This window comes from Aedes aegypti, chromosome 3 (genome assembly GCF_002204515.2).
Source record: "Aedes aegypti strain LVP_AGWG chromosome 3, AaegL5.0 Primary Assembly, whole genome shotgun sequence".
Taxonomy (NCBI): Eukaryota; Metazoa; Arthropoda; class Insecta; order Diptera; family Culicidae; genus Aedes; species Aedes aegypti.
In genome coordinates this window covers 19,119,299-19,142,425 of record NC_035109.1, presented here as the reverse complement: position 1 = coordinate 19,142,425, position 23,127 = coordinate 19,119,299, and the positions used below count along the sequence as shown (strand labels likewise).

Below are 23,127 nucleotides of genomic sequence, written 5' to 3'. Positions count from 1 at the left end.
AATGCGCATTAGTTGGAGCTGAAACGTTGTTTGGAACAGTATGAGGAGTATTTTTTTAATAAAAAAAAACGAGGTGCATTAATAATATAAAATCTTGGAAGTTTTTGTATAAAAAAAAATTATGAATATCCTATCTCCGTGAACTTAAGCAACTAACTTTCTCTAAAACTGCTAGAATCCCTAGTTCGTCTCTGGCATCAGTACGCCCTTTTCTAATGTTGGTCTAGATATAACAGTACACCTAAGCCTATTTTTACGTAATCAGTTAGGGAGAGGTAAAAATGATTATACATTAATTTAATCATTACGTAGATTGAATTTTTGTTACATAAATGGAATTCAAGCCGGCTAGATTCATTTTGCAAGTGATTTCTTATATAAATTATTAATAAATTCTTAATTTTCTCAAATAGATTACAAACATGAATTGTTTGGCAAACCCTGTGTAAATCTGTATTCTCATTTACTTTCGTGTTCTAAGTCAGTCAAGAATTCCGTGGACCAGGACTTCGGATTTACAATCTTAACTATTGATCTATCAAAAGTTTATAAAGAATATCTATATTTATATATGTTCCACCAAGTCAACGACCGTTCAAGATTATTCAAGGAGAATTTAATTATGTAATATTACGTCAATGGAATTGATGAAAGTGGAATTCACGTAAATAAAATTTACGTAAAAATAAAATTTACGTAAAAGTGTATCGCACTCTAGGGGATGGTACACAAATTATGTCACGCTAAATTTCAACTTTTTTGACCCCCCCCCCTTTGTCACGTTTTTTGTATGAGCCCTGCAAAATTTTTGTAAGGCTTGTCACGCTTGGCTTGACCACCTCCCCCCCCCCTCTCGGAGCGTGACGTAATTTGTGCATGACCCCTAGTATAAAAGGCTGATTGCAAAACTAAATTGAATAACTAAGTCCCATCGAAATGGGATTATTCGTAGTCTTCGTAACATTTTCGACTTCATCGACAAAGTCCTAAATCGACACGGAGAGACAGAGAGTGTTATTTTGATCACGGTGCAGCTATCGGTGACCTGAAACACACTCGAGTGGAGATTCGTTTTACCGATATCTATGCCGCCGGTCGGAAGGTACCACCACCATCATAGACAGACCGGATCCGGATGACAATGAGCAAAGAGACAGAGACACAGAGAGAATAATCATTGGAGATCGGCAACATAAACCCACGCTGACGTATTTGAATTGGGTTTTTGGATTTTCTGCGGACCAAAGTTCGCCAATGCAATGGCAACGTGGTGAGATATTCTGCAGCCCTGTGTCGACTTCTGTTGGTGTCGTAATATTTTGGGTGTAAATAGACGGACTTGTTGAATAAATACCAATCCAGGAATGTGCCCTTACCAGAAAAGCATATTTTACGGAGCCGGCAGATGGAAAGTTAGAATGTGATATACATTTCCGTTCATTCGGGATCTGCTGATATTTTAGCAAACCAGTATCTAGTAAATTTCCGGATCAAATGCCGGCCATTTTTTGGCTTTTCGAGAAGATTACATACGTTGGAATGTGTTTTACGCTGGAAATAGTGAGTTGTTTATTGAAGTATGCGATGTCAATAGCATAGAACAAGACTAGAAAAATAAATGACATGTCATACTTGCGATTTTCAGTATCCAAGGTCTGAACGAGTGGAAGCTCCATAAACATTATTGCTTCAAAACACAATTATTTTTAGTGAAATTATTCACTTACTACTCCTACATCAAAGATTTTCGAACCATTTTTTTTTTTTTTTTGATGATACACTAAGAGTGTCGTCAACTATAGTTATCATTAAAATCTACTTCCATTTCCTGCCATCATTTTGTTCCAAAATAATTCTATGAATAGTTAGTTAATCATTGTCAATTTGTTCGTATTTATGGTGAGGATGCTTCGAAGTCAAACCTCTAATTTATAAGAACAACCATCTAGAGAACCAGACAGCGGTTTGAGCCGAAAGCCTAAATATAAAGCCTTCCTTAGTCGAGTGGTTAGCCACACGATATACTAATGCAAAAAAAAACTGTGGAAGTGCTCATAAGAACACTAAGCTGAGAAGCAGGATCTGTACCAGTGGGCACGTTATTGCCAAGAAGAAGAAGAAGAAGAAGAACATATACACATAATAACAAATCTTGTATTATTTGACAGGGTTGGTGGTCGAGTGGCTATCTTGCACACTTAATCTATCACACTCATTGAATCAAATTGTCATCAAAACAGATGAAAAACAAACAACAAAGCAAGCTCGCTTACAATCGTTTGTCCCAAGTTTTGCGGATAGGGATACCATCAAAATCCAAATTATCATGACAATCACAGGGCGCAACATTGTTGCAACCTTTAAAACTTACGATTAATCAGTTATTTTATACACAAAACCAAATTTGTTTCATGGATACTGTTCGATAATGTGTCAACGTTTACCAACACGGAGAAAGTTCTCGATAATTGCAGTGCGAAGCCCAGAAAATCGTTGCGCACGTGGTGATCGATCATTGTCATATTCTGTTCAAGTGGTGATAAGCTGATGTTGCTGTTGCGCTAGAACCAGAGACGGACAAGAAACCAGGCCCATGGCAAGAGACGACTTCTATCGCAGTCAATTGTGCTTATTCTGCGCGGCGTGTGAGTCGAGACGAGTCGCGCTCACCGCGAGTGACGTGAGACGATTAATTTTCATCAAATGGGAGCGAGTCGACAATTGTCACCTTATTTGACTCGTCTTACCTCACACGCCGCGCAGAATAAGCACAAATATCTCAATGTGTTTACCCATTTTCGGATAAATTGAACTTAATAAAGCGATGTTTTGTTTAATGTTTTTGATACGTAATCGAACAAGTGTTAAAATAAATCAACTAATTGCATGCTTGTAGACCTGCACGACACATTTTAATGTTTGCTCTCCTTCCAAAGCCATCGTAATATTGCATGTGCTTCAACTTTTTTGCGCATTATTGGCTGAATTAACGATATCAAAAATTGATAACCAAACCATAACATACTTTAAATAAAGCAATGATCTATGTGTTCACAGCTGTCGCAACTGACAGAGGGCGGTATTCACTTATCGCTCGAGACATCCTGGCTACGAAGAACACTGTGTATTGATATATGGTTGTCTATGGCCTGCAAGAAACCGTTTCCCTACACTGAGGCAAATGGACAATCGAAATACACAGGCTCCCCTTATGAAAATTTGCCCCATGATGTTGGGTATAAGTTTATAGATTTGCCTTATGAAACCAAAATTTGAAAACAAAAATAGTTTCCGCGGTAACCTGGAATCGAACCACAAGAACCTTGCGATCGATAGGCCCGTGCGTACACCACGCACCTATCGACGCCTTAATGTGGAATGATGCTGAAACGAAACAATAAAGCGTTCGAATTGCAAAAATTGTTTCATAAGGCAAAATGTATGAAATTCGACAGTCCAGTTCGCTGCGTGTATGCTCTCTTTTTTCGATCATTATAGCACGCCTTTCCTTACGCCTGATAGGTAGTCTGTTAGCCAATAGCAAGCCTCTTTGCTATGCCTTACCCCCAACCGCTACACTTCCACACAGGGATTAAAAAATGTGTGCATCTTGGCTTTGGGAACAGTTGTAGATTTGGTAGCGTGGAAAATAATCAAAACTTTACACGTGATTTCAACTCAGAAACTGACGGAAACTGGTTGAATTTGGAATAATCGGCATCTCATGAAGAAGTTGTGAGTTTCGTGCTTCAATCATCAAAATCAATCCATTAAATTCTTTGGATTATCAAATCAGAAGTCGTATCCATTGTTTTCAAAGTGATCTAAACGTATCTACTCTTTATAACATACAGTGTGTTTTCTCTTTAACGGCACTGGAAAGACTATTTGGTTGTGAAATCACGACCACAGAGCGGACCACAGATCATATGTTGAGTGACTCTCCCGACAAACTTGAAAAAAAAAATTGCTCAACGTCACAAACAGCCAAGAATGAACTCTAGTGAAAAACGTGAAGCTTTACCAAGTGAGAACGACGAATTGAGATTTTCTTCAAACGATCTACGACAGCTGATACGTAACAATATCCTCGAAATAAGTGATAGAAATAATTCACGGATCGATGATATGTTCAAAATTAGGCAGTCGGTATCGAAACTTGAATCTGAAATGGAAACTATCAAAAATTCGTAATAGTTTATCTCTGATGAATTTGAGACAATTAAAGCCTCAATTGTCCATCAGAAAGAAAATATAGTAGCATTAAAAAAGATGTATTACACATCAAAACTGACTGTGATACAACTCTTCAGCATGTTGAAGAACTGAATTATCAATTAAATGCGTTAAAACAAATCAGCTTGAAAGACCACATGCTGGTTTGCAACGTAATCAAAGTGTCGGAAGAAAATCTGGAAGAACTATTAGCTAGAATGTGTACACTAGGACGATTCAAATTTTAAAAATGTTTGAAAATCCAATCTCCCATATGCTCTTTACCATCCTTACCATAAAAATAGTGTTTTGTGAAATTTTCAGCTTTCTAGGTGGAGATTTATAGGTGGCCCAAAGACAATGTAGGTTTATATGGGAATTACTATGGAGAAATTTTGAGAAATGTTCCAAACACGCTAGTACTGGAAAGTAAAAAGAAACTTATTATCCCATATTGAAAACTCATTCTTCAAACCTTAATGAAGAATGTTGCTGAAGAAACAAATCCCTTTTGACCTAATCTTGTTTGGGATTTTTGTACATGTTTGCAGGGCTATAATCCCATATTAAGCTAAATGATAGCAAACAAACTCATGAATATCTCTTCTCCTATCCGTCGGATTGAATTCCTCTCTTCAGCAAATGTCTTTATTATGGTTTGAATAATGAGTTTTTACTATGGGAAGATAAGTTTGTACTTACATTACAGTACTAACGTGTTTGGAACATATCCCAAATTTTCTCCATAGTAATTTCCATATAAACCTACATTGTCTTTGAGCCAGCTTTAAATCTCCACCTAGAAAGCTCAAAATTTCACAGAACACTATTTTTATAGTAAGGATAGTAAGGAACATATGGGAGATTAGATTGTCAAACATTTTTCAATTTTGAACCGCCCTAGTGTACACTGTTGGATATCGTATGCAGCTCTGAAAGCGTCTTGAGTGTTAGTCGCTTGTCTTCATCAAATCAACAAGGAATTCAGCCAATATTAGTTCGTTTTACTTGCGTGTCGATAAAAGAAAAGCTTATGAAAGCCGCACGAGAACGCCCGATCTTCTGTGACAAAATTGGTTAAGGAATCAAGCAACGCATCTATTTCAATCAGTAATTATAAAAGATAGATAAAAATGCAGTTGAATTACAAATTTTCTTGGTTCACAGATGGTGACATATTTTTGAGAAAGGATGAGTCCTCATAATCAATAAAAATTACTGATATCCGCAATCTAAAATGATAACATTAGTAATATTGATACCTACCAGAATTATGTTTGTATCATATTTATATTATGGATTACTGTCCTAATTTACTGAATGAATTGAATATTGAATATAAACTTGATGTTATCGATGTACTTGACCTGAATTTAAATATAGTATGTTTAAATACATCATTTCCACTACCATCGATTATTTTATCACGGATTATTTTGATAAGAGGATGCATTTGATAACAAAATAAAATGAACGTCACCTATCAGACCATAAAATGTCAATTTTCCAAACCTGAAATACAGGAAATTCAATACTGCGTGAAGTATGAAATATTCCTTAATAACTCATTAGCTCATTTGTAAGTGAATGTAACAACCAAAGATAACATATATCCAGAGTGGCAACGAAGGGAATGGAAATAACTATTTATGATACAACTTTCGAATTAGATTTACAGCACTCGTCTTCTTCTTGGCATTAACGTTCTCGCTGGGACAGAGCCTGCGTCTCAGCTTAGTGTTCTTATGAGCACTTCCACAGTTATTAACTGAGAGCTTTCCTTGCCAAAGTCGCCAGTTTGCATTCGTATATCGTGTGGCAGGTACGATTATACTCTATGCCCAGGGAAGTCAAGGAAATTTCCATTACCAAAACATCCTGGATCGACCGGGAATCGAACCCAGACACCTTCATTCGGCTAAGGAAGGCCCCCAATCTTTTCAATTATAAAAACTTTCAAAAAATAGAATTGCATGTACAACACATTTAACAGTAGTTTTTTGTTCGTGAAGTTGGGATAAGGGGCACGTTATCTAGCGAACAGGTAGTCGTGAGTTGGATTCTCACCGAAAAAAAGTGTAACTTCCAATTGCAGAGTATGTGTAATGTTTAGTTTTTCGGAGATTTCACTAAAATTTAATGCACAATAATTACAAAAGGAAACTGTTTTAAGAAATAAAACACAAAGTATGAACATTTAATATGACAAAAATGTCTGTTGCCGTCCAAAATGGTTCTAGAGTTGAGGACTCTAGTCTATAGTTTCAGTTATATTTCTTTACATCATTACGTGATACCCATTCCACGAAATCTGCTCTATAGTCCAGTATATCTGAGCATCTCATTTGCACCACCATCCCTCATATGATTTTGCTGAATTGATTTGCACAATAAATCCCCCGTGTGCTGATATCTTAGTCAATGCGGTTTACATTGATGTTGGTCTAGATCCATTTACTGGAATAAATTGACATAGTCTACTGGTTTGGAACTGGTTGGATGCTTTATAAAATATCTTAGGCATTCATAATTTTAGGTTTACCAGAACTTTTCAACCATCAAAAAAATTCTAAATTTATTAGAATAAGCTGTAATTGTAGACGATAAACAGACTCTCATAATGTGTTGCGGATCATGATTGTTACAGAGAGCAATAAGTGAGATATACTCTCAATGATATTAGATACTCCGAATTCTATAAACGCGAAGCAATGTCATTCGAATGGGATATAATCTGTGTGATATGTCTACTGCCTTTGTTCCCTTGAATATTGCACTTATCTTCGCTATTTCAAACACAATACAGAAAAAGTAACACGAAAACGAAAAGTAGTACTCATATTTTTGTAACGAATCATTAAAATTTCAATATTTCCTTTTCACTTTCAACACACGCGTTTTCAATTAGCATCCTACATGGAAGAATTTCTGTGAGCGTCCATCGAAGCATGTAAATTGGGAAGCGTGCCTAGCCTACATCGTCCCACCAGAAGGCGTTTGTCACCAGTCTGCACTCACAATAATCCAACGGAATGTCGCCGCACGATCCAACGGGCAACTCGACAAATTAATTTTACACGGGATTTTCCCCCGATGACAACAGTCGATTGCATTTGACCGGAAAATCGTAGCGCCTGATATTTATCTCCCGGCATGACAAATTGCTCGCCAGATTGCAGGATGATGGATAGATTAGCAAAAGGTCGAATTACGATTGTTTCGAAATATGCGTGAGCATTGTACTTTTTATAGAAAAATGACAATAATGAAAATTCGAATATAAATCTTCGAGCTGTCTGTTTAGTGGAATGTCAATAACTGAATAAAGGCCGAATTTATTACTATACCATTTAATTCCACTAGAGTTTGTATTCTTTGACAGATACGTGTATTTCCACCTTAACTGTAAGGCCGACTTCAGTGTCATGTATCAGACTTGAAGTCAAGTCTAGTACACGACCTGAAGACGGCCTTACAGTTGAGGACAGATACGCGTATCTGTCAAAGGAAACAAACTCTAGTGGAATTAGTACTAAATTCAGTTTTGTTATATTATCTTTCCTTCTACTAAATTTGGTCTTTATTTCTTCTTTTGTTTGACGATCTTCCTTTAACGCATTATAACGTCATCCATCAATTGATTCGACTAAATAAAGCCTGATCAATAGTCCAGCTCCACATTCGACCAAGCGCTCTAATCTCCAAACAAGTCATTCAATGGAATTCTATAGCCATCGATGCAGATTCCGATCCCATCCGTTTCCCAAAACCGTCCTACTTCCGTGCTAAGAGCACATCCATATCCAATCCATACCACCTCAACACGTGTGCACGAATCTCACTAATAATTAAAATACACTCTCCACTTGTCACTTATAGACTTTCTCTCGACAGCAGCCCGGGCCAAAATTATCGGTTCACAGGAGGTGCACGTGAAGAAAGGCAGCACCATCTCGCTGTCCTGTGTCGTCAACGTTCTGGCGTCGTCCATCTCGTGGTAAGTATCTATATAGGCACACGACTACACGGGTATCAAATGCACTTCCGCCATTCGAGCGTATGCAAATTGCTAGTGGGACAAAAATGCTGTTCCGAAATCTGGGGTGGAACATTTCGCATATGGACGTTCGGTATAATGATAACTATATGTCTTCTCTTCTTTACCATTTCTTATAACTGCTCTATGTAAAATTTGCATTATGCCAAACGTCTTTATGTGAAATAGGCGACCCTGTCCATATTCGGCTAGTATGAAAACGGATACAGTCGATAGCAATTAGAAACAGTCGGTTTGACGGGATGATAATCGAGAACAAACGAATCAACACGCTGCAGAGTATCTCAGGAACGTGAAATTCGTTGAATATTTAATTGATACCTAGTCATTATCCTGTGACTCATGGTGAACACTTTTGTGGCCGTCTGCGGTTTTTGGTTTTCAGCATAGTCATATAGCTTGTGGGAGCTGACCGCATCAATAATTTCACACCGTGTTTGTTAAATATTTTGAGCATATTAGTATTAGATTTAATTGATCAGAAGAACAGGTAAATGAAAATCAAATTTAGTACTATACCATTTAGTATCACTAAAGTTTGTAGTCCACTTAATTAGTATCGAACACTAGACAACTTTCATTTCCGACTTTATCTCCAATGATTTCTGACTCATGCTTCATACTTTTCAACTAACTATTAAGCTTCTCTCGAAATTTCAACCATCGATGCACTGTTGACTCACGCTCGATCTACCATTGAATCACTATCAACTTACTCTTGTTTCAATTTTTACCAATTCTTTATTGATTTTTCTTGACTTGCTCTAGAGTTTCTATCCTGTCAACAGCGTTGTAAAAATCTCTAATTCTCATGCTTGGGATTTTACACACATGCATGCATAAGTTGGCTCATCCGTTCGATTCATCGGCTTGCATTTCCAGAGTTTGTGCACACAAAATACTTATTCTTTGTTTTTCTTCTTGAAATTTAACAAACAATTTATACCTTTAGGTTTTGACTATCGTGGTAAAACTGTTAAATTCGACAATAACGGATGTTATGAGAGAGCCTTTTTCTTTTCAAACTATTTTTCTCTCCCTATTTCATTCGCTCTTTCTATTGTTGTCAGAGAGCGAAGAGCAAACCTACCCAAAAACCGAACCTTAGTGCGTTAGGTCAAAATTGGGTCAGTGACAAAGTACTGAAAATTTAGTGAATTTATATGCCGGTTGAGTCAAAAGAACCGAGCCAGTAGGTATTTTTCCGCATGACTTCAAATGAAAACAACTTCAACCCCATTACTCAAAAACAGGTTAACGTACTAACCCCCAGAATTGAGTGGATCCATCTTACTTTTGTGTAGTTTGGTTTCTCCGCGTTCGCGTACAACTCACTCAAAATTCAGTGCCACTTTAATTTGCGAAATAATAATAGTGAAACTATCATTCACTAATAGTTTCACTTTTACTGATCCACTTTATTTAACTTCAGCCTTTTGCGACAATTGAAAAGTTATGCTTAAATTACCGTTGTAAGCTATAATTCTTATATCCTGCTCGATCATATCTCACGCAAGTTTTCAAGAGGATCTATCTAACACTGAGAGGATCTATTTGTTTACTTTCTCTTTAACCAATAATTGAGCCATATTAACCTAATCTGTTGCGTTTTTTTATATTAAACGCTAGCCAACGATATTGTCTTTCGATCTATAGTGGAAAACTTCCCAAAAGCTTTACTATTGCAATGTTTTAATCGATGGAGAGCGAAGAGGAGAGAATCTCTCATTGCTACACATTGTTGACAGACTCCCACTCAAATCTCAATAAATGAACTCTTCCACAAGAGCAAACTCTGAAATCTAGCACGAAAATGCTTGAGTTTTTCGTGAAAAACCACTCAATCACACACAAGCCATCAAAAATGATTCAGCCATGAAGCCTGCCAAAAACCGAATGTTGTTGTTCACGTGAGTAGGATTGCTTTGTGTGAGTGAACTGTGGAAATACGTGACCATGAGTCAAACAGATGAGCTAACTCATCCATGATGTTTTGACTGTTGAGTTGCGTGATTAACTACTCACGCATGAAAAATTTCAATCATTTTACAACTCGCTTTCGCTCCACTCTCTGTTTTCTGAAGACTTATTCCTCAATCACTTTCTTCTTAAATATGGCGTATTTGACTAATGACTTATCGGAAAACTGTCAAATGGGACGTGAACGGATGTTATGTAAAAGACTTTTTCACTTCAATCTCACTCATGGTGCCCTATCTATACACTCACTGCTGATTCTGAATTACTTTTGTCTAAATTATTTGACTTCAAAATTTTTGCGATAGTGAAAGAGTTAATCACTACCTAATTATTCTCCATTCAAACTCTAGAGACTTACATTTGTATCAGGATTTACTGATGAACATTGAACGCGCACTCTCTACCCATTGTTATTTATTTAGTTGGTGTTACATCAATTAATTTGATAAAACCTCGTTAACGATGTTACGCCAATTTACTCGGTCCATGGCTGTGTCTCTCCAACCTCGATTTTGGCCCACGTTCTCCAGATCTTGTTGCACCTGATCAAGCCACCTCGCTCGCTGTGCTCCCCGCCTTCTTGTGCCAACCGGATTCGACGCGAACACCATCTTTGCAGGATTGTTGTCCGGTAGTCTTGCAACATGCCCTGCCCAGCGCACCCTTCCGGCTTTCGCAACCTTCTGGATACTTGGTTCGCCGTAGAGCCTAGCGAGCTCGTGGTTCATTCTCCGCCGCCACACACCGTTCTCCTGCACTCCGCCAAAGATCGTCCTAAGCACCCTTCGTTCGAACACTCCAAGTGCTTGCAGGTCCTCTTCCAGCATGGTCAATGCTTCATGTCCATAGAGGACCACCGGTCTTATAAGCGTTTTGTACATGGTACATTTGGTGCGGGGGTGAATCTTTCTCGACCGCAGCTACTTCTGGAGCCCATAGTAGGCGCGACTTCCACTGATGATGCGTCTCCGTATTTCACGACTAACGTTGTTATCAGCCGTTAACAAGGATCCGAGGTATACGAACTCATCAACCACCTCAAAAGTATCCCCGTCTATGGTAACACTGCTTCCCAGGCGGGCACTGTCGCGCTCGGTTCCGCCTATCAGCATGTACTTTGTTTTTGACGCATTCACCACCAGGCCGACTTTTGTCGCTTCACGTTTCAGGCGGGTGTACAGGTCTGCCACCGTTCCAAATGTTCTGCCGACAATATCCATATCATCCGCGAAGCAAACAAATTGGCTGGATCTTGTGAAAATCGTACCTCGGTTATTGAACCCGGCTCTCCGCATGACACCTTCTAGCGCGATGTTGAACAGCAGGCACGAAAGTCCATCACCCTGTCGAAGTCCCCGGCGGGATTCGAACGAACTAGAATGTTCGCCCGAAATCTTCACGCTATTATGCACACCGTCCATCGTTGCTCTTATTAGTCTTGTAAGCTTCCCGGGAAAGCTGTACTCGTCCATGATTTTCCATAGCTCTTCGCGGTCGATGATATCATAAGCCGCTTTGAAATCGATGAACAGGTGATGCGTTGGGACTTGGTATTCACGGCATTTCTGGAGGATTTGCCGTACAGCGAAGATTTGGTCCGTTGTCGAGCGGCCGTTGATGAAACCAGCTTGATAACTTCCCACAAACTCATTTGTTATTGGTGATAGACGACGGAAGATAATCTGGGATAGCACTTTGTAGGCGGCATTCAGGATAGTGATCGCACGATAGTTTTCACATTCCAGTTTGTCGCCCTTCTTGTAGATGGGGCATATGACCCCTTGCTTCCACTCCTCCGGCAGCTGTTCGGTTTCCCAGATTCTGACAATCAGCCGGTGCAGACAGGCGGCCAACCTCTCCGGGCCCATTTTGATGAGTTCAGCTCCAATACCATCTTTACCAGCGGCCTTATTATTCTTGAGCTGGCTGATGGCATCCTTAACTTCCCTCAATGTGGGGCAGGTTGGTTTCCTTCATCCGCCGTGCTGACGTAGCCACTTCCTCCGCTGTCGTGACCCTCGTCGCCTGTGTTCTCCGTGCCATTCAGGTGTTCATCGTAGTGCTGCTTCCACCTTTCAATCACCTCACGTCCGTCCGTCAAGATGCTTCCGTCCTTATCCCTACACATTTCGGCTCGCGGCACGAAGCCTTTTCGGGATGCGTTTAGCTTCTCGTAGAACTTTCGCGTTTCTTGAGAACGATGCAGCTGTTCCATTTCTTCACATTCCGCTTCTTCCAGGCGGTGCTTTTTGTCCCGGAATAGGCGGGTTTGCTGCTTCTGTTTTCTTTTATATCGCTCCACGTTTTGTCGCGTTCCTTGCTGCAGCATTGCAGCCCGCGCTGCATCCTTCTCCTTCAAAACCTGCCTGCATTCTTCGTCGAACCAATCGTTACATGTCCTCCTTTCCACGTACCCGACGATGCTCTCGGCTGCGTTGTTGATGGCTGCTTCTATGTTGCTCCAGCAGTCCTCAAGAGGGGCTTCGTCAAGCTCGCCCTCTTCCGGCAACGCTACCTCGAGATGCTGCGCATATGCGGCAGCGACGTTCGGTTGGGCCAGTCGCGCTAGGTTATACCGAGGCGGGCGTCGATACCGTACATTGTTGATGACGGATAGTTTTTGGCGCAGTTTCACCATCACTAGATAGTGATCAGAGTCGATGTTAGCGCCACGATAGGTTCTGACGTCGGTAATATCGGAGAAGTGCCGTCCATCGATCAAAACGTGGTCGATTTGTGATTCCGTCTGCAGTGGTGATCTCCAGGTGTAAAATCTATCAGTCGTAGGCCGTTCTCGTTTGTCAGCCGGTGGGCGCTGAACCTTCCAATCGTCGGTCTGAACTCCTCCTCCTGGCCAACCTCTACCCATATTTCGACTCATTATAGTCTCATTGTTCATTCACTCTCGACTTAATCTCGACGAATCCCGTTTTTTTTTGGCATCACAATCACTATTTTATTTACTTTACAACCCTTGACTTATCAATTTTGCTGATTATTTTCAACTCACACTAAACTCAGTTAAGACATATTCTTATTTCAAACCTTAATTATACTAATTTCTCTTTCGAATTATTCAGATTCGAATCAAATTTGTTGCATTCTGCATTGATTCTTGCTTCGATTTGCCACAGGGTTTGAACTTATCATCGATTTTTTGTCGATTGCTCATTGATTTTATCTCTACCTTATCGATTAGAAACTTACTGTCCATTTTGTGAGTCGCACATACCGCTCTCTTGCAAGTGCGATTAAAACGTTACATCAATATTCTTCTACTAAACGTACCATTCTCGAGTGTTTTTGCTTAGCAGTGAGGAATTGTTTCTAAATGTTCATATTGACCGGATTTTGAAGCCCTTAAAGTGGATCCCAAAATATTTCCAGAGATTTCAAATGTTCTTAAGCAGCTTCTAAACATTTCCAGAAATTTTCCAGAAAATTCAAATGACTTACCCAACGTTATTATTTCATAGTTTGATTAAAAGTGCTTTCTAGGAATAAGCACACAATCGGCTAACCCAGGCCCGGATTTGGGGGGGTGCCAAGGGGGCAAATGCCCCGGGCCCCCCGGTTGAGGGGGCCCCCCCCCCGAGGAACCAAAATTAAGAACAAAAAACTCTATAAAATACATTTCCATATTTTCTCTTTAGACATAGGAACATATAATTCAAACGTTTAAGACAACTTTTCCATATAAACAAATAATCCATTGAATATACAATACTGGTAGGAAAACAGTACATAAAGTCCGATTTCCATACAACGTGTTCAAGTTTAGGGAACTTTATAACAGCTTATGACGAACCGATTGACCTGAAATTTGAATTACATCTAATAAATAACGTGAAATTTGATTTATGGGAAATTAATAAAATTCTATTCAAGAAATTGGAAGGCATTTAAAAAATACTATTTAAATAAATGCCAAAAATTCCATATTTGATTTTTTTTTTAATGTGAGTATTTAGACGTAGGTACGCTTCTGCAAATTTGTTCACTTCTATGAAATGCCAAACTTTGTAAAAGATTAAACTTATCGTAAATTGTTTGTTTTCAAAATATCTTAGTATCAAAATTTGAACATTTTTTTCAAAATGGGACCTTTGCATTGAACATTTTTGTCAAAATGGGACCTTTGCATATAGAATTTGATGGATTCACAGATCTAATTTGAAGTTGTTTTCAACATGCGGTTCATATTTCAGTTATCGGTTTGTAAGAAGCAGAGACGCAGATCTCCTAACTTGACCATTTTATATGAAAATCATCCTTCGTGAACTTTTTCTTGTCAGTACTGTCAATCCTTTTCTTACCAGAGACAAACTGGAAACTTGTAGTAAGTTGAATCAAATGGAGTTTGGAGAAAAACGGCTTTAAACATTTTCAACAATTTTTCACTCCATACAAATTATATGATCGGTGTTCAGACAGACAGGACTAGACGATATTTTGGCGTTTCAAAATATACATTGAGGACAACATTTTATCAAAATTTCTGGACAAACATTTGAAAAGGGCCCATTTAGAAACGTTGCAGTTGCCTTATTTTAGAAACGTTTCAGTTGAGCCCTGTTTAACCCGCCCACGCAAACTAACACCACTATCAGAAAGATTGGTGTTAGCTCTTCCTGAAAGTGGTATTGGTGAGCGTGATCGAGTTGAATTGGGCTCAAGATCGTCTTGCAAAGCCAATGTTTACCAATGTCGATGTGACCTTTTGAAATGTTTGTCTAGATTTGTCATCAAATAGATAATTTGAATTATCATAGCAAATAATGCAAATATTTGGATATTTCGAATGGCAGAGGTACGTTTTCTTGGAGCCATTAAAAACTAAACACTTAGTCCAGTCCATCTGAACATCGACCATATAGAAGCCAATATTCTACGAATTGTTATATTTTTCCCATTGGACGGATAAATCACCTAAAAATACTATTGTAAAGTTTGAAAACAGTTAAATTTTTCAATGTATATAGCTCACAATAGAAAATGTCGTTTACACCACCTTGCATTTGGGCCCCTCATATCTTTGGACCGACCATTTCGTTCAAAACTCAAATTCAACACGTTGGTTTGTGGAATCTCAAAACGTGCTGAATTTTGTATAAAAGGGGCCCCTTCATGAAATCTGACCCGGGCCCCTCGAAACCCAAATCCGGCACTGGGCTAACCCATGGAAATATCTGACAATGTTTCGAGACTTCATGAGCATACCTTGAAAACTTTTAAAAATAAATCTGAAAAACAATATCGGGTATCCAAATCACTATGAAGGGTTTTTAAAAAGCCTTCAAGAATCCAACATAACCTCTAAGAATGGTTGTGCAACTTTTTCCCGAATGTCGTTTCCCCGAACGCTAGTTCCCCGAATGCCAGTTCCACGAACACCTCGTTTCCCCGAAAAGCCCACTTCCCCTAATCGTTTATGGCACTCATACTTCTCATAATATCTAGGTGGTGAACGAACTGGTCATCTGTGATACACCCTTCTTTATGTTATTGGCGGTTCTTTTGAGCTTCGTCGTCCTCAGCATTTTGGATACATGAGTATAATCGAGAATTACCAAATACCTCCTATTTTTGATTGCTTATCGTTCTTTCTAGTTGGACATCCAGCCACTGAAGACTATTATAGCTCCTGTTTGAACTGCATAACTTTTCGGGGAAATGGGTAGTTCGGAGAAATGGCATTCGGAAAAAGGGTCATTCGGAGAACTGGCGTGCGGGGATAAGACATCCGAGGAAACGACATTCGGGGGAAAGGAACACAATCTTAAAAATATCCAAGAACCTGAAAAATCTATAAATTCCTTTGAATTTCTTGGAAACAGATTAAGGTACCGTAATTTCGGGTGAAATTGATCATTTTTCACGGTTTTTCTAGTCTGGTTTCTATAATGTTAACAATCCCAAACAACTAAATGCAGGAAAACAAGTATGAAAGTGAGCCTCATCGACTTATGTATACCGAAATTTTCTAACAAATGTAATTTTAGTATTAACAAATACCTCTAAAATAAAAAATCAGAGGATCTCATTTCGGGGTGAAATTGATCACTTGTCAATGTCATTATTGTTAGTTTCCAAAACAACTTTATATGATAAATTTGAGCACCCTGAACCAGAATATGCTTGTAAAATTCTTAACAATGCAATATTTATATAAATAACGAATAGTTAAATTTCAAGAATTACGCTGAAAACGCCTAAATGTATGCAATTTTCTAAGGAATTCAATGATATCTAACAGAAATTCAATTATTTCAACCATATGAGCCAATTGGTACGAGTTTTGGTGATGAAATCTGGTTTGGGGATATATCTCAAGCATCCTAACAACCTTTCAGGTTTATACCATGTTCAAATCCTTGCTTATGAATAGAAGTTCATAGGTGTTTGTCAATACTGCACCGTGCATGATTTTGAAATTTTACGTTATTTTCAAAGTAATAAACATTCTTTAACGCAAAAAACTTCACAACACACAATTCGACAATAGTTACGACAAGCAACGTTTATTTACTGCAGCTTACATCAATATTTGTGCTCCATTACGAGTAAATATAATCGTGTGATACGATGATCAATTTCACCCTTCTGATCAATTACACCCGATTTTACGGTACCGTTTTGACTCATATTCCGAACACTTAAGGCAAACAGTGACTTCAAATGCATCTGATTGGCATAAATTAGCTTACACAAATTTTAGTATTTTCGCAAAGTCTAACTGTTAGCTTTTGGGTGTACCGATAAAAATGTTGATTTAATTAGTTTTAGTATTGTTTTTACGTAAAAGTATGGAACAACATTTTAATTCAAACGCCGAACACTGTGTTAATTCTGTCTCATATTCCGAACACTTTGATTCAATACTTGTTTTTAATTAATTATGAATCGTGGTTTACGGCTAACCAGCCGAGTGGAAGTTTAACAACTACCGAAAAGCTAAACATTACATATACTTTGCAATTGAATTAAATGGACAATTTGATGTGAAGAAGTGAGTGATGTGAGAATCGAACTCACAACTCCTTGATCTCTAGTTAGGGCGCGTTACCCCTACGCCATGAGAGGACTCATGGACGCAGAAGTTTTCGCAAATCTTCACATAAATTTGTCCATTTAATTCAATTGCAAAGTATATGCAATGTTTAACTTTTTGGTAGTTGTTAAACTTTGATTCAAATTCGGAAGAGCACGAATTAATCGTATTCAAATGAATAATTTCGCAAATAAATTTATCTGAACTTGTTCTACTGGTCTCAAACTAGAGAATCATCACTACTCCCGCAGTATAAATCATATTGAGGACGTTAAAATTAAATTGCCTTTGACTGTCATTTTCTTGATGTTTGCTGACATATTTAAGCGAAACAATTCAACCACATCGCCATACAAAAACCGAGTGTTCGGAATATGAGTCTGTTCGGAATTTGAGACAAAACGGTAATCTTTTGAATTCTCCTGATAACGTTTTGGTTTTGAATAAATATAAAAAATATTCTTGCACAAAACTGATTATCTTTCCACGGCTTCTTCCACAGGTACCACGGATCCTCCGTTGTCGACTTCGATTCGGCCCGCGGAGGCATCAGCCTGGAGACGGAGAAAACCGAAACCGGCACCAGCAGCCGTCTGATGCTGACCCGGGCCACCCTACGGGACTCGGGCAACTACACCTGCGTTCCTTCGGGAGCCATCTCAGCCAGTGTGCAGGTTCACGTTCTGAACGGTAAGTGTAACCCAAATTGATGTATCAGGTATTGATTGGTTCTAATAGTAGCATTTGAAAACAGCTTTTCGATGTCTTTGAGCTGAAGACTATTTTTTATCTGGAATTAAAAAAATATCGAATTTTTTAGTCTTGACTAGGGTAGAAGCACCGGTTTTGGCCAACCTAGGTTTTTTTTTAAATATATTGGAAGCCCTATATCTATTGCGAATACGTCAAATGAAAGCTGCTTACAATCTTATAACATTATAACATATGACATTTCATGTACCGTAGCAAATTGCTACTAGCAATTCAGAATTTTTGCTTATACGAGAAAACCCCGCTTTACAATAAACCTAACCTAACTCATTCTAAATATGTATATCATTTATCGTGATAAGATTACAACGATTTTTGTCTAAAATCACTGACATTGTTTGTTTTTTGACATTTGTTTCAATGTTTCAACTTTGAATATTCTATGTTATTCATTAGTACTGTAAATCAGAATCATTTTCTAAATTTTATTTTGATTCCTCTGCAGAGCTTTCTCCTTGGTATTACAATAGCTAGTCCATATTGGTACAGCATATAACGCGGCCAGCCTGAAAATTAGTTTGAAAATCATTAAGTGAAGCTTGTTTTTATAGCAAAGTTTCGATTTTCTGTTACTAAGTGGATACAGACACTTTATATATATTTTACTTTTGGTTTCAATGCCCCCAATGTGGTTTTTGAAGGTTAAATTTTTATCTAGCACAAGCCCTCGATACTTAACTTCACCTGACCAATTCATTGGAACCCCTCTCATCGTAACAACATGTTTACTTGAATTTGCTTCGTAAAACTATGGCTACTTCTCTCTAACGGGTCGTTTCCTTCAATATGTCGAATAACCTAAAAATAACCTACTTATATCATAATCGCACAAAATAATGGCACAGAAATTTATTCAATGTCGTCAACACCTCATTACTGCGAAAAGCCTATTATATTGTGTAAAAAACGAAACATTTCCATTTCACACGGAAATGCTACTTCGAAGTGAAACCCGGCACGCTAGCCAACTGTAACACAAGTCCTAATTACCATGCTGCACCATCTGATTTAGCATTTTTGTTTTCTCCCCTTTCTACTTTGCAGGTGAACATCCAGCTGCAATGCAGACAAGCAACGGAGTGGTACTCTGTTCGTCACGATACGTGCTAGTTTTTGTACTACTTGCAGCCCTAAATAGTTGTAATTTAAGTAAATTAATCTCCTCCATATCAACAACCGTACTCAAAACGGAAAGGCAACTGCGTCGGACGGTTTTGCTGGCGTCAACGGCATCAGTCGGACTCGTTGGCCGTTTTTTGCCCTCCCGGAGCAGCAGCAACAGTTTCAAAATCCGAACATTCTCCACCTGCAGAAGCAGCACTTTTACCAGCTCGCAAACTAGCTTACAAAGCTTAAATGAAGCACCGACGCTGCTGCAGAAAAGATGATCCCCCGGCTAGTTAGAATATCGGTAATCCCACTCAACCAACCGGGTATCCTTCTAGAAAATAAAAACTTCCTCGCCGTCATCTCCCAACCCAGATCACTACTTCATCAACTCTGTATCATCCAACAAAAGACAGTTCGCCGGAGCACGAAAGGTCATCCTTGTGAATAAGCACCCAAATTACCAACTAAACTCTAGTTAATAAGCATAAAGAGCCAACCCACGTGGATCTGACTCAATGTGGTCCTCAGAATAAGGTGGCATACTTTCCAGAAGCAAAACAGAGCTAGATGTATAGTGTAATTGAAATGAGAACTTTTTTCTACTACTCGACACCTGTAATTCCCAGAATGTTCGTACGGACGGACAACTGCTGTTTACTGTTGAAGTGTGGGAGGAAAGTAGCAATTAGGTGGATTTGGGTTGCTCTGGGATGGGGATTCGTCTGAACAATAGACCCCCGTGTGGCTATCACAATAATTTGCAAAAATAAGTGATGGAATCCATAGCCTGGTACTTTAACAAATCACTTGACTTATTTAGGGGAAAAATTTAAGCAAAATTGATTGATGTAAAAGTAGGAACAGTTCATCTTCATCTTTTAAATATTTTACATTGCTTAAATTGCTACTTTCCTCTTTCAACCTCATGCTTTACTATACACGATACCGAAATCATGTTTCTTAATTGCTATCAGGATTATTTTGATTCAAGATAAAAAACACGATACAGAAGAAAAGAGATATGTTTTCGATTAATCCATTAGGAGTGTAATGGAGAAAGTACATAATTTAAACCTGCAAGGAACAGACTTAGCGTTTGCTCTCAAGTAACGATTATAAGTATTGCGGCGCTTATTTTAAATCCACATCCAGCGGCGGCGGTAACGAGCAGATAATATGCGCGCAAATCAAACGCAAAGTCATAATTCAAGTAGGCTTGGATTTTTTTTTTTTTTCGTTCTTCAAGGACGCGAATGTTACAAATTTGCTGAATCTGAAACATTTGGTGATTTTTTTTATCACTGCGACGATATATCGTCATTTTCATATAATCGCATTCCGAGGATTTTTCTTGCAGAGCACATTATAATCGTAATTCAAGAACAGTAGCGCCCTTTCATCGTTTATTTTACTCTTATGAGAGACATGAACATACACGGAAAAAAATCCGTTGCCGGAATCATGAACAAAAAGTCATGAAATCATAAAATTTTATGTTTCATAATATCATGACTGCAAATCATGAAACCATGGCTATTATTCAAGAATTTGTGTGCTCAGGGCGCTACATTAATCCAACTGTCACTTTTCTCAATTAAGTCAAAACGTCTTTTGCTATCAGTAGTGTTTTTTTTTCAGTGAAATTATAAATAAGTTTTGTTTGCGGAAGAGGTTAATTTGAATACCATGCTCGCTGGAACTTTGCCATCATATCGATGGCATTCCCGATGACCCAATGACTGCCGTTGCTATTAGATGTACGAAAATGTACTTGCAAGCTTTCACACAGATTATTCCGTACCGGGCAATGATTGACGAAGGTTTTGCTTGACAAATTTGTCGGCGATTTTAAATGTTCGGATGTGATGCATCCTCCACATCTTACAATAGAGCAGCTCACACAAACCTTCGGCAGCCGGATGACCTTTACCACTTTCCACGCCCGCAGAGTCGCTTAGGATTTTTCCATCGCCAATACAATCCACCAGCATTTTGCAGCCCAGGGACGATGTGCCAATTCAATAGATGTTTGAAATGACTTTTTGCGTGCAAACCTATCCACCGGATGTTCGCGTTCCTGCCAAAGATGTGGCACTCGTTAAGTTGACTCATCTCACAGTTTTTTCCGAAACTACCAGCACAAAATCTATCTTCATGTTATTTGTTTACCAATGACAAATAAATTGGGATCATAATTGACGTTTGTATGTTTTCATGAAGATAGTGATTTCATGATCCTGCTTCATGATTTCATGACTCTAATTTCCAATTTTCATCACCAAAACTGGAATCATAAATGATAGGTATCTAAATCCATGAATAGTTTTCATGTTTTCATGAATTTTATTCATGATTTCAGCATTCATAGTTTATGATTTGATGATTTGAATTTACACTTTGGAAACGTAACGTACAGCTGGCGTTACGGTAAAAAGATTCATAATTTCATGACTTTTGACTATGGTGTATTTTCATAACATGAAACTGCACCTTCCTCCCAAAATCATGACCTTTTCTCCTTGTTTTGAGTGCCGAATTTTTACCCGTGTATACATGTCCCCATATATCAAGCGTGGTGTGCTAGAATAAGGGCGTAAGTCGCATGATCGACTTCTCTTCATCGATCCTCTCTTCTATGAATAAAGGTGGCAAGCTGCAAATTTGTTGGCAATTTTTCTTCGTATGATGCAAGATTGCATCGCCGTATAGTATCTTGAAGCGAAAAGCTGCTTAAAAGTTTGCACCTTGTCACCTTTACACGCAGAAGAGAGGGCCGATGGGCCATTTCCTGATTTTTGCAGCCAAGAACAAATTGCGTGGATTTCGTAGTTTCCAAAATGTCCCGTTTTTTATCTCCATTTGTCCCGTTTTTATCTCGTTAGCTTATGGTTAGCCTATGCTCGGAGAATAATTCCTTTCCAGGTGATAATCCTAAACTTCACATTGGCGATCCTACCAGTTTTCGCTCATTGTCGGAAAGATATCTGGTATTTTCAGTTTTGCCTAATAGAAGGAATCAGCCTTCAGCACTGCTACAGTGGAAAAGAGTGAAAAAATGTGAGAAATCACGTGCAGCGTGGTTTGTGTAGGGTGAGGGTTTTCAGCTCGCCGTATAAGTTTTGATTTCCGCTTGTGAAAATAGTGGTGCAATAAAATGATATTACAGATGATTCGAGAGTTTGTAGTGGTGAGTAAGTAAAGTGAAAAAACAGCAGGTTTAAATCGATCTTGTTGTACCTATTGCTTTGTGCAAATGTCAGATCGAAAGCGTGTTGTTTATTGTGGAGGAAGATGATTTCCGGCAATGTCCGCTAGAAAGATGCTCACAGCGAGTTATTTACCGTGGAGAAAGATGACCGCCGGCGATGTCCGCTGAAGTAAAGCTTGTTGTTTGCCGTGGGGAAGAAGCCTCCCGGCAATGTCCGCATCAAAAAAGCTTAGAGCATGTTGTTTGCCATGGAGGAAGGCAATCCCTGAGAATGTCTGCGTGCAGAAAAGCTTACTTGTTTAACTTGTGGGAAGACAAGCTTCGACTAGGTGTTGCCCATTGCACGGTGACGTCATCAGAAAATCGCTCTCTTTTCCTTCCTCCTCTGAAAATAACGGTGCAAGTACCTGTTAAAGTTGACAGGTACTGGCACCATTGATTTCAAGTTTTGTTGAAGAGTGAAAGAAAGATAATTTCAGGCTAGACAATCGTCACCGTCAATTAGAAAAAGTCGGTGACGAAACTAAAAGATGCATCGTCATCGTCACTCAACCAGCGTCAGATGACGATTTGCCGCAGAGATCCGATCACATAGGCTCGGCGTCATGACGAACAATCACGATTCCTTCGTTACGGGCGAATCTTCGTTCGGGAGCACTGAGCCGACTAAAAATATAAATCGTGTCTTCGACAGATTAAAAGCATTTGTTTTTTTTTTTTTTTTTTTTTGAAAAA

General features: G+C 38.7%; 1 protein-coding gene across 1 annotated transcript in view; it reads left to right on the top strand.

Annotated features, from left to right (window-relative positions):
• LOC5572508 (zwei Ig domain protein zig-8) overlaps window positions 1-19,476 on the top strand; it is a 333,616-nt gene extending 314,140 nt beyond the window's left edge. The window contains exons 5-7 of the mRNA XM_021855733.1: window positions 8,095-8,212; window positions 17,806-17,993; window positions 19,119-19,476. Of these exons, the coding sequence (XP_021711425.1) occupies window positions 8,095-8,212; window positions 17,806-17,993; window positions 19,119-19,462 (650 nt within the window). The 3' untranslated portion in view covers window positions 19,463-19,476. The remainder of the gene's footprint in view (window positions 1-8,094; window positions 8,213-17,805; window positions 17,994-19,118) is intronic.
• The last annotated feature ends 3,651 nt before the right edge of the window (window positions 19,477-23,127 follow it).